At 39.8% G+C, this 15,948-nt stretch overlaps 1 protein-coding gene across 1 annotated transcript in view; it reads right to left on the bottom strand.

Moving 5' to 3' along the window:
- LOC109140329 (HLA class I histocompatibility antigen, B-53 alpha chain) overlaps window positions 1-9,475 on the bottom strand; it is a 19,163-nt gene extending 9,688 nt beyond the window's left edge. The window contains exons 1-8 of the mRNA XM_027287045.1: window positions 9,286-9,475; window positions 2,423-2,695; window positions 2,000-2,290; window positions 1,492-1,776; window positions 1,086-1,208; window positions 937-981; window positions 544-576; window positions 145-182 (exon numbers count right to left, since the gene is read on the bottom strand). Of these exons, the coding sequence (XP_027142846.1) occupies window positions 145-182; window positions 544-576; window positions 937-981; window positions 1,086-1,208; window positions 1,492-1,776; window positions 2,000-2,290; window positions 2,423-2,695; window positions 9,286-9,340 (1,143 nt within the window). The 5' untranslated portion in view covers window positions 9,341-9,475. The remainder of the gene's footprint in view (window positions 1-144; window positions 183-543; window positions 577-936; window positions 982-1,085; window positions 1,209-1,491; window positions 1,777-1,999; window positions 2,291-2,422; window positions 2,696-9,285) is intronic.
- Between the last annotated feature and the right edge of the window lie 6,473 nt (window positions 9,476-15,948).

Below are 15,948 nucleotides of genomic sequence, written 5' to 3'. Positions count from 1 at the left end.
CTGAAACTATCGCTGTGTTCTGTGAACAGGCAGCACTTCAGCCTCCTGTGTTTCTCCGCCGTTTGTTTTCATGCGACACCGTAACTACAACGTGATGAAGCTCGATGCAACATCATGTCTTCAGCTTTGTAGAAAACACTCACCAGTGTCTGGGTTCAGGTGGACCTTCTCACCGTTGGCATCTAAACACACAAACACAATATAATCTGCTACAACCTGTTTTCAACAGCCTGGTTTTGTGTTCTCAGGCCTATCAAAACGACCACACTGGTGAAGGCATGTTCATTATTAGTCTGGCAGAGACGGGGGCAGGCTTGGGTCCTGCCAATAAGGTGATTTTGGGGTCACTCGGCCTGCAAACAATTTCTCCAATTTCATTAATTTATTGGTTAAAATCAAATATCGGGTCAATAAAAAAATGCAAAAGTGCATCCCTAATTGTAACAATATGAACAACACTGGCACAAAAACTCAATCAACAAAATATCAGGTATAAAATTTTAAACTTTAACAGAATCTACAGCAGAGAAATGAAGCACTTACCATCGAGAGGTATTTTCACCTCCTTTGAATGGTCTGTGAACAAAGACAAAGTTAACACACACAGAACAAACTGTTTTTATCTGTTTTGATGTTTTTGTCTATGTGGACAGTCACAGTGTCATGCAGCTCGGTTATTTGATGGAATCCTATCACAGTCAATTCAAACTGAACACAGCCTCAGAGACCAACAGAGGCCAGGTCACAGTTTGATGATGTTTGTCTCCTGATGCCCTCGGCATCCTGCTCTGCCTCAACTCTCTGTGATTAATGGACTTCCTGATGGACAGGTATCTTTACTTGTTGCCAGTTGTAGTTGCTGAGCTCGGACCAACAGGGGACAGACACAACGTGTCACCGGTGCAACTTTCAAATCAGTCAACAAGAGAAACTCACCAGATCTGCCAGAGGAGCCGCTGTTGAGAGAACCTTGAGATGACCCTGAGAAGAGGAAAGAAGCGGCCATTTTGAAGCGACTGAAAGGTGTCAGATGAGATCAGAAAATCACATGACATCTCTGTCTCTCTGCTCAGGGTGGCACCTACCAATTTTGCATTTCTTACACAGGACACACAGCACCACAGCCACGATCAGGAACAGGACCAATAAGATCACCCCAACCAGCCTGCCAACCACCGGCCCACTTCCTCCATGAATGAATCTGTGTACTAAAACAGAAAAAGATTCATGTTAGTTTAATGTACAGTACACTTAATGATGATCATTTCTATTATAAAAGAACATTCTGATTTATAAAAACTTTCTAGCTGTTGTACGATTTAACTCGTATGATCGTCCAGACCTGCAAGCAAAGGAGTTAAAAAGGTCTGAAGCTAAAATGGTGGTAGGATGGTCCATAAAAGGTGTGTGTGTGTGTGTGTGTGTGTGTGTGTGTGTGTGTGTGCAGATCATTTCAATGGTTTCAGAGACATCACTGACATGTGTTCTTACCCCATTCCTTCTCAACATTTAACCCGGATGCACGGTGAATCACGTGACAGGTGTATTTGGATTTGTCACTCTTCAAAATCTCCACGTAGTCTCTTCTCTGGTAGGTGTCATCTTCGTTTGGTCGAACGCCAAAGGTGTCCACTCCATCCTGTCTAGTTAGGGTATGGTCGCCCCGTTTCATTACCAGCTGGATGTCTTTCGGGTAGAATCCTGAGACCAGGCACGTCAAGATGGAGTTTGTCTGAACTCTGCTGTTCTTTGTGAACAGGTGCACTTCAGGTGGCTCTGGAAATCATGTAAAATGACGTAAAGCAACACATACAATACTTTCTTCATAATAAACTACGTGCTTCATAATTAGGCCTGCAGGTTGACAAATTACATTAATTAGACTGTTAGTGACCAAAGTCAATACACACAATACTCTTTGTAACATTAGAGTTCTGATTATATATCTCAAATTAATTTGTAAGTTTTTATTTGATGAATGGCCTTCAGTCGTACGTACTGGCTGTTCTCAGCTGCTCTTTCTCATACGTAATGAACTTGGTCAACCATTCTATGCACTCGTTCTCCAGGTAGCCTTTGGTGTATTCTTTAAGGACCCGGACATCGTCCCACTTCCTCTTGGTCTCTACTGCTGCGTCAACTGGGGCGACCCAGACTGCATTGGCATCGTCAAAGGACAGGAAGTCTTGTCCGTCGTAGTTGTACATGTCCTTGCCTTGGACAAATCTCAAAGATCCATCAGGATTCTCTTCGCCCTTACATCCGTGCATCCACTGAAGAATATGGACGTCTGCAACCAGAGGTGACGACAGGACAGAGACATAAATGAAACATGGACAAATGAAATGCTTTTGTTTGACTGAAGCGGATCAGTAAAACACCAAAAACAGTCCTTTGGTCCTTCACATCTCATGGATCTTACCCGACTCATTCTGTCTCATTCGTTTCATCAGAATCTCCATGTTGACTTTGAACCACTGGTGCTTGCTCTGGCGGGACTGTGTGCCTTTTTTCCAGTAGTCTTCATCCATCCGAGTTTTCATCCAGTCCTCTTTGGGAACTTTCTTCTGAACGTCGCTGTCATAGTAGTCGATCATCCTGTCATCCAGCAGACCCATGGCTGTGAAGTCATGGATGCCCGGCAGGTTGACTGGTTTGGAGAAGGCCGTGTAGATGTAAGTGAGGGAATGTATCTCTGAGAGTCAGACAGGGAGAAAGACAGACAGATATTCATTAGACAGATACAATCTGACACATATATGGAATATATTGTAGCTCTTGTAACAGGGTGGAGAGTGGCTTTGGGTGACGATATAGCTGCTGGATGCAGTCTCGATTGTTGTGCTCTCACAATTTCAGCACATTTTTATGACACGTTTACCGAGTGTATGAAATATTCCGGATAACTGCACTGTGTTTTGAAAGGTTCAGCCAGTAGAGGGTGATTTACCAACAGCGTGTCTACACAGTGAAGCCATCAACAGGGCTGCAACTGACAGATACATTCCCGCTCCGGTGGCATTTGTCAGTTTATATTTCTATTTTACACATTTGAACGGTGAAAAGTGGGGAATTTTGGACGGGAAGTTTTCTAACATGAGTCTGGACGGTTATTTTTCAAAAGCCCCGGACAACATGCCCAGAAGCACGAAAAATTTGTCGAAGAAAACTCCTGCTAATGTTGAAAACGAGGGGGAGCCAAGTGTCTCGTCTGGGATGCCGAGCGCGGATGCTAATTCCGGCTCTATGGAGTCATATATTGTTCAAGCCCTGGACAGAATAAATGATAACCTTACTAAAGTAATCGACACCAAGATTTCCACTGTCCTGGAAGCCATTAAAGAACAGACCTCGCAGATATAGGCGGTTGTCGCCCGAGTGGGCGAAGCAGAGAAACGGATTGCTGATGTGGAGGCCGCAGCTACATCATCGGAGGCGAGGTTGGCGTATCTCGAGAAGCAAGTGCACGACGTGCAGGAGCACATTGACGATCTCGACAACCGAGGTTGCAGATGCAACATACGTATAGTTGGCTTACCTGAAGGCTCAGAAGGCTCGGATTCAGTGAAATTCTTCGAAAGGTGTATCCCTGAGTTCCTCCAAATGGATACAAAGGCGGGACGCCTGAAGCTTGATCGGGCTCACCGGTCCCTAGCACTTAAACCCGGCACCGGTCAATGTCCCAGGCCGCTGATAGTTAAGTTTCATAACTTCACGAATAAACAACGTGTGATGGAGGCAGCGTGTTGGCTCGTGTCCCACCGATCTAACCAGGAGGACCCCACACATAAGGAACCCAGAATCTCCTTCTTTAATGACTATTCAGTTGAAGTGGTCTGGAGATGTAAAGCTTTCGATGACATAAAGGCGCAGCTGAGGAAAATGAACATGGACTATGCGTTGCTGTGCCCGGATACTCTGAAGGTGATGGTGAACGGGACTCAGAGGAGATTCGACACGCCGAAAGAAGCCGCTTCGCTTCTACATTCACTGGAGCAGAGGTGTGAGGACACTGCTTCCCAGTAATGTGTCTGCCAGTACGTGGCTTTATGTTGCCTGATTTAATTCATACACGTTACGTGAGTATGTTCTGATTGCTCCGTATCGGCGCATATATTGTGCGTATAACGTTATATATTTGAACATGAACACGGGTTAATGTTATCCACACAACAAGTTATGGTCACTGTGAGCAACCTCGGTTTTTGTTTATTCTATGAGTGAGTGCCAGAGAAGGACAGGGCACAGCCTCATTCATTTATTATTGACAGATCCATTTATTCTTCTTTTTTTATGAGGCTTGTGCGGAGAGAGCGATGTGGAAGAGGTTTAAAAGGCCCTGCGGGTCAAGTGGCAGGGACAGCCCCCATGTATTTGGGCTTTTTTGTTTTTGTATATTAGCTCCTGTTCAGAGTTGTTTTTCTCCCAGCTCAGTGACTGTTTTTACTGTATTATGCTGTTTCAGTTCGGTGCTCATAGTGAGTTATGTGTCTATATAGAGGGTCGATCTAAGCGGTATGGCAAGTAATAAGCTACGCCTGTGTACATGGAATGTAAGAGGGGTCCATAGTCCTATTAAAAGAAGGAAAATACTCACCTTTCTGAAAAAGGAACACATTGATATTGCGCTTTTGCAAGAAACAAATCTGGATGAAGTAGAACACCCGAAACTACAGCAGGGTGGGATTGAACAGGTATTTTTCTCTTCATTTACTTCAAGAAGTGGAGGAGTGGCAATTCTTGTGAGAAAGAATCTTCCTTTTTCAATAATAGACTATGTTAAAGACAAATATGGGAGGTATGTGATAGTCAAGGGCAACTTACTAGGTACGGTTATTTCCATACTGAATATCTATTACCCCCCTGCTCACCCGTCAGATTTTATAACTAAGGTATTCTTAGATTTTTCTGAGATCCCCTCAGATATTTCCATAGTGGGTGGGGATTTTAATTGTATACTGAATCCCCTTATTGACAGATTCCCCCACAAAGCTTCACCTCTTTCCTCTCAAGCTAAGTCACTCAATTCTATATGTGAAGATTTAGGATTTGTTGATGTATGGAGGACAATTCATCCTTTGGGTAAGGAATACACTTTTTTTCTGCACCCCATAGGTGTCATACTAGGATAGATTACTTTTTTTTACCTGGGCTCTCCTTACATTCAGTTTTATCTTGTATAATAGGTAATATTGTCATCTCAGACCATGCCAATGTGGTGCTGGATCTCTCTCTTAAAGGTATAGGAAACAGAGTAAAATACTGGAGACTGAATACAACTATTTTAAAGGATCATGCTTTCGTATCCTATCTTAACACTGAGTTTAGATATTTTCTTTCTATTAACTCACAGTCGACGGATAACCCTGCCCTCCTATGGTTAACTAGTAAGGCGTATATTAGAGGGATTTTTATTTCATTTTCAGCAAGCAAGCGGCGGCAGAAATTGAGAAAGCAAAATCTGTTAATGAATGAGCTTAAAGCAAAAGAAAGAGCCTATGTTGGTTCTCCTACTCCTGCGTTATTGCGAGAAATATCGGCAGTCAGGTCAACCTTAGATAACCTCCTTACACAAGATGAGGAATCCAAATTAAAATTTACTAGACAAAGATTTTATGAACATGGTTATAAACCTGGAAAATATTTGGCATACCTTACCAAAAAAAGATCAGAATCACAAGCTATCGCAGCCATTTGTGATGCTCAGAATAATCGTATATATGACAATAAGTCTATAAATGACGCCTTTAAAGAATTTTATTGTAGACTGTATGCATCTGAACAACCGCAGGACGCGCTGGATTTAATGGAGGATTTCTTTTATCATCTTAATTTGCCTACTATATCAACAGAACAGTGGACCAATCTCAATGCCCCCATTTCCAGAAGTATTGAATGCTATAAAAACCTTACAGAACGGAAAAGCCCCTGGGCCTGATGGGTTTAGTAGTGAATTTTATAAAAAAATTTGTGATTTATTAGTAGACCCATTACTTGATATGTTGAACCACTCCACTCAACCAGCAAATATTTGTCTCATTCTGAAAAAGGGGAAGTGCACAGAGTCTTGTTCTTCATATAGACCGATAGCTCTTCTAAATGTAGACCGGAAGATACTGTCAAAAATCCTAGCTACTCAACGTGAAGGCCTTCTGCCTAAAATTATAAAAGAAGATCAAACAGGTTTTATAAAAGGTCGTAACTCCTGTAATAATCTCAGGCGCCTTCTCAATGTAATTCAAGCTTTCCAGCAAAGAGACATTGATGGTCTGGTGCTCTCTCTAGATGCTGAGAAAGCGTTTGACCGAGTAGAATGGGCTTATTTTTTTTATGCTTTAAATAAATTTGGTCTCGGTGATAATTTCATTAGGTGGGTCCAAATTTTGTATGATAATCCTCAGGCGGCTATTTTGACTAATGGGCTTAGATCGGACAGTTTTCCATTGCTCAGAGGAACGAGGCAAGGCTGCCCCTTGTCACCCCTCTTGTTTGCCATTGCCATCGAACCATTGGCGGAAGCCATAAGGGTGGCACCGGATATACGGGGTCTACTAGTGGATTATGAGCACAAGATTAGTCTGTACATTATTGACTTATTTAGTAAATTCTCTGGGTATAAAATTAATTTGACCAAGTCTGAAGCCATGCCACTTGGGAGTCTTAATTCGATACCGGCTGCTTTACCTTCTTTTCCCTTTAAGTGGTCTCCTGCAGGCTTTGTATACCTAGGTATATTCATAACCCCTAAATTTAAGCAAATATATAAGGCAAACTTTGTTCCCCTGTTTGAGAAGGTGAGGCAGGATTTGGAGCGGTGGAATTCTCTGCCTGTCTCCTGGCTAGGTCGCATATCCTTGGTTAAAATGAATATATTGCTGCGATTGTTGTATCCTGTTCAAATGATTCCGATCATATTTTCAAATAGGGTGATGAAAGACTTGAATGGCTGGCTAAGTTCCTTCATATGGAGCAAGCGCAAACCAAAACTTAAGATGGCCACCTTGCAGCTTCCAGGTTCTGTGGGGGGTCTAGACTTACCAAATGTCAGAACGTATCAGCTGTGTACTCACATGAGGTATATTTATGACTGGATCGTAAATGCCCCAAACTCTATTTGGTTGGGAGTTGAAGCTTCCCTTTCAAAAAATCCACTAAGGGATCTGCTGTTCTTGAAGGAAACAAAAGATATCAGACTGAGTTGTAATAATCCGGTTACACTAAATACACTTAAGGCCTGGCGATTAGTATGTCGACTTGAGGGAAGGTCAAAGTTCACATCTATTTTCACCCCTATCGTGAATAATCCCGATTTCCAGCCTGGGATGTTTAATATTGGTTTCAAACAGTGGGGGGATAACGGTGTTCATAGACTGAGGGACTTACTCTCGGACAATGTGGTTCTTTCATTTGAACAAATGAGAGAAATATTCCATCCCCGGACATGACTTCTTTCGTTATTTACAGATAAGGCATTATATCTTGCACAGTACTGCTTTAATTGAGAGCTATAAAAAGAGATTATTATTTTTAACAGACAGCGAGGTATCTGTGAGTCTGTTTTATAAAGCTATGTATTTCTCACTCCCTGCTGGGTTACAGAGGCTTAAAGGCACATGGGAAGAGGAGCTGAACATTACAATTGACGATGAAGAGTGGAAGGATGTCTGGAGACATGCTAAATCAATTTCAGTCTGCAATCGTGCTAAAGCTATACAATTCAAGGTTATACACAGAATGCACATATCTCCCAACCGCAGGCATCATTTCAATCCTACTCTCTCACCCATGTGCCTTAAATGCAAGATAGAAATTGGTACCCTAACGCACTGTATCGGGTCATGTTTGAAACTGAAAATGTATTGGTGTAATGTGTTACCTGAACTAGAAAAGATATTCAGCTTAGACCTGGAGATGGACCCTGTGTCTCTCATACTGGGCCTCCCAAGCCGACGCTTAACTTCCAAACATAATAGAAGGCTGTACTGTATTCTTACTTATGCAGCAAGGAAGAATATTTTATTGCAATGGATTAACGAAAAAGTACCAACTGTTAAAGGCTGGCAAAGTGTGGTGCTTGATCTAGTGCCATTGGAGTATCTTACATGTATATAACATTCCAAAACAGACCAATTTTATAAAGTGTGGGAACCGTATTTGAACTATGTAGAGCCGAGTGTTTCTAATATCACGCTGCAGGGATTTTCTTGAATTGCTTCATCCCGCACATTATTATTGTAACCCCCGAGTATTGTTTATATGGATCTGAGCTGGTGTTCGTCTTTGTTTTTTGTTCTTTTTTTTGTTTTTGTTTACTTGTTTGTTTTGCTTTTTATTACTGTGAATCATATTTGTCCTTTACATGTAATGATGTGAAAAATTAATAAAATATTGTTTAAAAAATAAATAAATAAGATATTGAAGAGATATTCGGTTTTATCTCGGTTGACAGCCCCATTGCGCTGGCAGGTCGCCAGATAACACGGTCGCTCTTTACACCGAAACACCCGTCAACATTTCCCGTCGACGTGTTATTTACCCACATACTTTTTTCAACATGGTCAATATTTGCTCTTTGTTAGATCACATTTGTGAATTAAAAAGGAAAATCAGTTACAATCAAGAGGAGTGAGTGGGAAAACATTTACAAATGAAGAAAGATGTTCCACAACCATTGATTTTTATTCATTTGAACTTCATTAGACATTGAACACATAAACAGCATCATTCTCAACACATCAGCCCCGGTGAATTCTTTGCCCGTCTTTGCCTTTACAAAACACGAGGCGCAGAGTTTTACGGTGTGCGTGTTGCATATGTATTTCTTGCACTTGCTGCAAGTGTATCGTGTTTTTCTGTCCATCTTGGGTCTTCAGAGTGACGTTCAGACTCTGAATTCTCAGAAATATGGTCTTCATATTCTGAAACCTCGATCTCGCCACCAGAAGCTTCTGTCTCTTCTAAAATCAACTGGAGGGCCAGAAAATCTTTTGGCCGTCTTGATCAGTCATGACAAGTGACCACACTGGCAGAGTCATATGTACAGTGTTACAGCCCATTTGCAGGTGTGATAATGAATGAGAAACAAAAAGTTCGGTTCCCGCAAGATAAAAGGGGAAAATGTGCGGGAATGAAAGAGCAGATGGAGTCTGAAGCACACAAGCACGCACACACACAATGAGCCAAAGCTGAATTTGAATTTCAGGTTGAAAAAATAATTGTTTCATTTTTCTTTAGATGAAAATTAATTCCATGCAAGAGTTAACCGTGTCAGAAAATAACACTTACCGCCGTTTACCGTCAGTCCTGTCCCCAGGAGGACAAAGACTGCGATCACATTCATGTTCGCGCTCGAACCGAACTCCCTGCTCGTCTCTAACGGAACTTTTCGTCCAAAGTGTTTGGACCGAGCTCGTCGCTCCGTGTCCGTGAACGCGCCTCGTTCTTCCTCTGAGACGTGCCTACGTCACTGAGCGCGGTGCGTTCACGGGCTGCTGGGACGTTACGTTCACTGCCTGTGAGGTCATTTCATTAAAGTGACACCAAACTAAACATACAGACTAATAAACATTATAGTTTTTTCTTTACTTCTCTGTATTTTGCACAGTGTAACATTACATTTTTATACATACTCATGTCCATATCTATCTATCTATCTATCTATCTATCTATCTATCTATCTATCTATCTATCTATCTATCTATCTATCTATCCATTTATATAGATATATATTTGCGTATAAAAGAAATCTTTCCTGCCACATGCCATCAAACTGTATAACAACAGCTAAACACTCAGGTCATAATTTACAGTCACTGCACATTTCTCCTTTCTTACTTTGCACCAAATCAACATTGTCAATTTGCTGTATATACTCTTGTACAGTATTTTGTATTTATTATGTATAGTTTGTTCTTTATATTTTTATTCTTAAGTTGTTGTCTATTGTCACTGTGTGTAATGCTGCTGCTGCACTGTAATTTCCTAGCTTGGGATAAATAAAGTAGAGTATAAAGTATATATATTTGCGTATATATAGAGAGCGAGCGAGAGAGAGGTCTACGGTCTTAAAAGTTTTACGGTATAGGCCGTTAGTTATTAGTTAATTTACTTATTTTGTAATGTGTAGCTATGTTTTCAAAGACATGTTAAACTGAAATAAAAATACCTATACAAGTAGTTATGTATTAGTTTGTCCTCCTGTTATTGACATAATGTGCAAATCTAGATATTGGAATGGTTCCTATGTGTTTAATAGAGCAAATACTCAAACGTCATTTGGAGCCATTTTGACAGCCCTACTCTCCTCTAAGCTCCACCTGAGCCTGGATCACCTGGAGAAGAACAACACCCACCTGCGAATGCTGTTTCTGGACTTTCAACACAATCATCCCCCAGCACCTGCTGAGCAAACCGGACCCCCTTGGACTGTTATAATACATCCTGCTGCTACATATCATTTTCTGTTAGATGCTACATTTCTGTAAATAAGTCACAATTTATTTTATTCTGTTTGTTTCCTTTTATATTTTATTCTATGTTATATATATTTTGAATGACAATAAAGTCTAAGTCTAATTGTTGCAATTGTTTATTTCACTGCACTGAACAGATATCTTGCAATTAAAACAGTTTAAAGATAAATATAACATAAGATAAGGGCAATTTCAATAAAGTAAGAAAACTTTGTTTTGTTATATTACAAAGAAATATTTTAACACATATTTTCAGTACAGTGTACAATAATAATAACAATAATAACAATAATAATAATTAAATAATTACTTACCATGACATACTTTATATTATCGCAGTGCAGTAAAATTCATCAAACACGTCAACATACAAGATACTATAATAGTTATAGAGAGTTTTACTTTTACTTAACTTTTTAAAATGTATATATTATTTGTTAACATTATATCATTTAATTTGCCTGAAGTTGTTGCTTTTATTACATTTGAGGAACAACAGGAAGCCACAGACATGAAAACAGAGCACAAACACTTTGAATTATCGTATTTATGAATAATTTATACGTTATGTAGCAGGTAGAGTCTAAAATATGTTCAAATTAATGTAAACTGGATGGCGGTCAACGGTTTTAACGGTTTTAACGGTTTTAACGGCTTTAAAACGTCGGTTTTGTTCGGACTTTAGCTAACCGTAAACAAACAGACAAACTTCCGTGTCACCAACGGGACCTTCACGGTGAACTCACCGCTGACAGCCGGATCCAGGTTCAGCCCGAGGACCGGCAGAAACAGAAAGATCCAGGTCTGAGGTCGATCCATGGTGGGAAAATGTGGAAAAAGACACAAATGTTCCGCTGCAGAGCGAAGAGTGACTGACTGTCTGCGCCACACCACTTAAATCACCCAATCAGAGCGCTCAGAGCGTGGTTGCTAGGCAGAATACAACAGTAGAGGTTTTGGTCTGCTCTGCAACATAAACAGGAAAACAGGCTGAGTACGGAAGCCTAAAGCGGCCATACATTTATATATTTTATTTATTTTCTTTGTTTTCTCGTGATAACAAGTTAATTTAATTTGTTTTCTGAAGATCTCAAGTTCAGGGCCGTTTCTAGATGCAAGATGCCTTTTGTGGGGGCCCTCCTTTGTCAGACTCTGAGGGAGAGAGTCCTAAACTTTTCAGATGATCTGTGGGGATGCAACAGTATGAAGACAGCATTAATAAATGCAACAGATGCAGCATGTTCATGGTAAACTTTGAAAACAAGGTGACAAGGTGAAAAAGGTAATAACTTACCTTACTTAAATGAATAAACAGACCAGCCTCCATATTAATTTGCAGACAATAATAATAATAATAAAAATAGTAAGAAGGCCACTGCACAAGATTAAAAGAAATCAGCAAAAGCTATTTTCTGTTATTATTTTGATGCCATTATGCAACTGTTAATGGTGCCTATTTAAAAAAGCTTATACGCTTTGTTAAACACAGAAGTGCTTCACACAATAAACGAGTTTGTTTGCCTGCCTAGAAGTAAAGACAGGTACTCTTAATTCCCCCAGAATATACTGAGGCTGAACTTGCAGCTGGTGGCTGCATTGGCATAGTCCGCATATAGCAATGTCATTAATGTCATTATGTCCAAATAAAAATTTTTTTTTGATAACACTTTAATACTAATTTACAAGATATCTCAAGATAATTAAACTTTTTCAAATTAATGTTTTCTCGTTATGTTGTGATCTCAGAATTATTCTGTCATCTCGGGATAACAACATTTATTTCTTTCAACATAAATAACTTTAGATTTCGAGAAAACAAATTAAATTAACTAGTTATGATGAAACTGTGTTTTTGTTTTTATATGGTGTGTTCATATCTATTCATGCAGTGACACCTCTCTAACACTTGACATAACGATTTCACATTCATACAATGTACAGCGCACTTATATTGTATTTATATCACTCCAGTTTTTACTTCAAATTTAATTTTATTGTATGTCATTTCTTTAACTTGTTTTTATCTTCTATATTTAGTGCTGTTATTGCAACTAATCTGAAATTACTTGTTTTTTCTCAACACATTTCATTGTGCAGGGTTGACCCTGTGTTAGCATTATGACTATATGTAGTATGAAGTATGTGATTTCAAAACCAAAGTTACATGGTGCTGTATGTTTATAGCATTAAAAAGGTAATAACAATATAAAAACAATAAAACAATAAAACAGAATGCAGTAAAACACATTACAGGACAAAGTTCTTATGAAACACGTGAGTTTACAGCAGCTTCTTAAAGTGATAGAGTGTTTTTTTTATAGTTTGGGAGAGGCGGTGTCAGATGGTGGGAGCTCAATAACATAACAATAATAAATAAATTGTGGAGTAATTAGGCTACAAAAGAATGTTTTTCTCTTCCTGTTAACATAATCTCAAAGGTTTTCAAGACTCTATCAAAGTTATTTCAATGTATTTATCACATAATCATAAAAGAACAATTACAGTGAAATGTATTTAAAATAGTGTGAAAGGAAACTGTTTGTTTGTTTGTTTGTTTGTTTGTTTGTTTGTTTGTTTGTTTGTTTGTTTGTTTGTTTGTTTGTACCAGGCTGTAAACATGTTTATTTCTGTTTATTACTTTGAAGTTGGACATTTGAACATGGGGACTTACACATGGACATGGACTTACCTCAAAATGACTGCATTCATTTTCGCGCTTGACAAATTGGCATTATTAATACTGAGTGCATAAACCTGGCTACTACTACACTACTGTGTAGTTTCAGTTTTATACAAAATTGTTTAAACTAGTACTACTTTTATACTTTAACTACATTCCTACAGTAGTACTTTTACTGTAGTAAATCTAGTGTAGTGATCTGAATAGGTCGTAGAAAGAATCAAATCATCGACCCCAAAATCTGTGTTTACAGTTTTGTATCACAGCCTCTCAAATCTTTATTCATTTCTTACATTCAAGCCAACAAATGAACACAATTACCAAGGCCTTCTTCCAGTTTATCAATATGTACATTAATATTATTAAGACAGAGATACTTTAACATTTACATTCACTTTTGCAGAGGAGCTTTAACATTTGATGACATTTATTGTTTTTCTGTACGTCCAGTCACTAAAAAGTCTCTCACAGAGGATGAACCTTTGTCTCCACACTCGACCATCCATGCAACTAAACTGTATGTCACTCTTTTTTTATATATATATATATATATATACTTTTGTTCTCAAATTTAAATGTTGATTTTAAGATCAAACTTAAGTGCAACCTGCCCTAAACTTTGTGCTGCTTCTTATTTTCAATGCAGTGATCCACTGAGCAACTTTTCTAGCAACATTTGGTTGCTATGAATCATTTAAATGCTCTACACGTCTGCATATCACCCGTTGCTGGAAGCTACTTTTGCTGCTTAGAAAATTGCAGAGTGTATCACCACCCTCGCATGGAAAGAAGCCTGAATCACCTCCTCACAGCTTGACCCTCTTCATCTCTCATCAAGCTCCTCTCTCCATCCCGCTGAAGCCCTCATCACTTCCACTTATTCTCCTCTGACCTCCCCCTTCCTTCATCCATCCATCCGGTCAGTCTTTTCCTCCCAAAGCGGAAACCGAATCCTCCTTTCTCTCGGCTCACAGCTTGGAGTCCTCCAGCGATGGAGGTGAGAGCTTCATTTCTCTTCCCTCCGTCCTCCCCGTCTCCTCCATCCTGATAGTGCATGCTCTCCAGAGAGTGACTCCCAGGGAAAGGCGACAACGGCTGGATCACCAGGTCTCCTCTCTGGGCCCTCAGAAGTGCCTCCTCTTCCCCAGGCTCCACCAGGGTCAACTGGGGGTCTTGAGGCCAGTCGGCCCACTCGTCGGGCTGGACGAGCCAATCATATTTTGGATCATCCAGAGCGGCCTGGAGGTGCAAAAGGGCAGACTTCAGCTCGGGTACATCCACTGAGGGCAGGACGGTGGCAGAAGAGTGGGGGTACGATGTTACGGGGCAGAGCAGGGCGAGGGAGAAGAGGGCGAGCTGTGAGGCACCGAGATGAAAAGAAAGTCTCATCTAGAAATAGAAACAAGTATTTATCAAAGAGAAATATATCAAAGAGGATATATTTAAAGAGGATATGCAGGAATCATACAAATTCAGTTGCATTTGCACAATACATCCAAGAGTTAAGTCAAAGAAGCCACAAAAATAATTCAAATAATTGCAGAAATTGGATGAAATGTGCAGGACTGATCTTGAAAAAACTGCCAAAAATTCTGTGCACTTTTGAGATATTCTCACCAAAAAGTCATAGACATTTCATTTCCATCAAAGCAATGTAAGCATCAAAACAGTATATAGCAAATACACAAGAGACCGTAATACTTCATTTATCTGTGGTTTGATTACAAATGAGCAAATAAATTCCTGTTTCATATCTATAAGAAATATCAGAGATTCCTTTAAGTAAACATAAGTGCATTTTTAATCTAATTACATTTCCTGTCCCTTCAACTATTAAAAAAAGGCCACAAGATTTCATAATTAGAATAAAAACAAGATTATTCTCAAACTCTGAAAACTACAAACCAAGAAAGAATTTGACTCTTTGGCAAATGATCAGTTCATTAATCGATAACTGAAAGTCGGGCCAAGCAAACTCTCACATGAAACCGTAAAAACGGTAAATTTAAGAGGAGACGTTAAAGCGAGACAGACGTGGTCATCACATTCTCGTTGCAAGAGTCCAAGTCCAGTGTAAATAAGGCCTTCTGTTACTCAGATTAAATAAATTAAAGATAAGAAAGAAATAAGTCTTGCAAAAACATCTTGAACAATTTCAAACCATAGTTTCTCATGTGGATAATAAACCTGCAAAATCACATCACTTAGAAGCTTCCTGAAATATTATGTAGAAATAAGTTACTTTTGTCTGTTAGCATCAACGAAGACGAAAAATTCTGTTTAGTTACATCCTAAACGTCTTACCTTGTGTCACGGTCCAATGTGCTGTATCGTCTGACATTTGTCGCCTCTGACCTTTTTAAAATCTGCCTGCCCCCCATCCTCCCGCCCCGCTGCCATCAGGTCAGAGGCTGCTGTCTCCGATTGGTCCGTCACTCGTCTGACGCACACAAAATCAGCGTTGACCGCCATAACCTTCATTCTTTGAGCTGAGAAACCTTGGTTCGAACTCAGCGACGTGGCCCACTGTAATTATCAGCGCTTGATTGGGGAGGCAATTCACAAAGAGCGAGCAGCCAATTCATTAAGATGTTTGTGAGGACAGAAAGTCTCCAGGAGAGGGGGAGAGGATACAGTGAGACGAAGGCGCATCATGAAGGTCGTCTCACTGGGAAAACACAGACACACCTGAAAGAATGTCATTCAAGCAGTCTGGTTTCGAGGAATTGACAATCAGTCACTCCAAGCTCAGACCAAATGATGCTGTTGTCTTCAATCTACCACCAATTATATAAC

The sequence above is a fragment of the Larimichthys crocea genome, chromosome XIII (assembly GCF_000972845.2).
Source record: "Larimichthys crocea isolate SSNF chromosome XIII, L_crocea_2.0, whole genome shotgun sequence".
In the NCBI taxonomy this organism is placed as follows: Eukaryota; Metazoa; Chordata; class Actinopteri; family Sciaenidae; genus Larimichthys; species Larimichthys crocea.
Note: the sequence above shows the minus strand (reverse complement) of the source record. Positions and strands in the feature narration are given on the sequence as shown.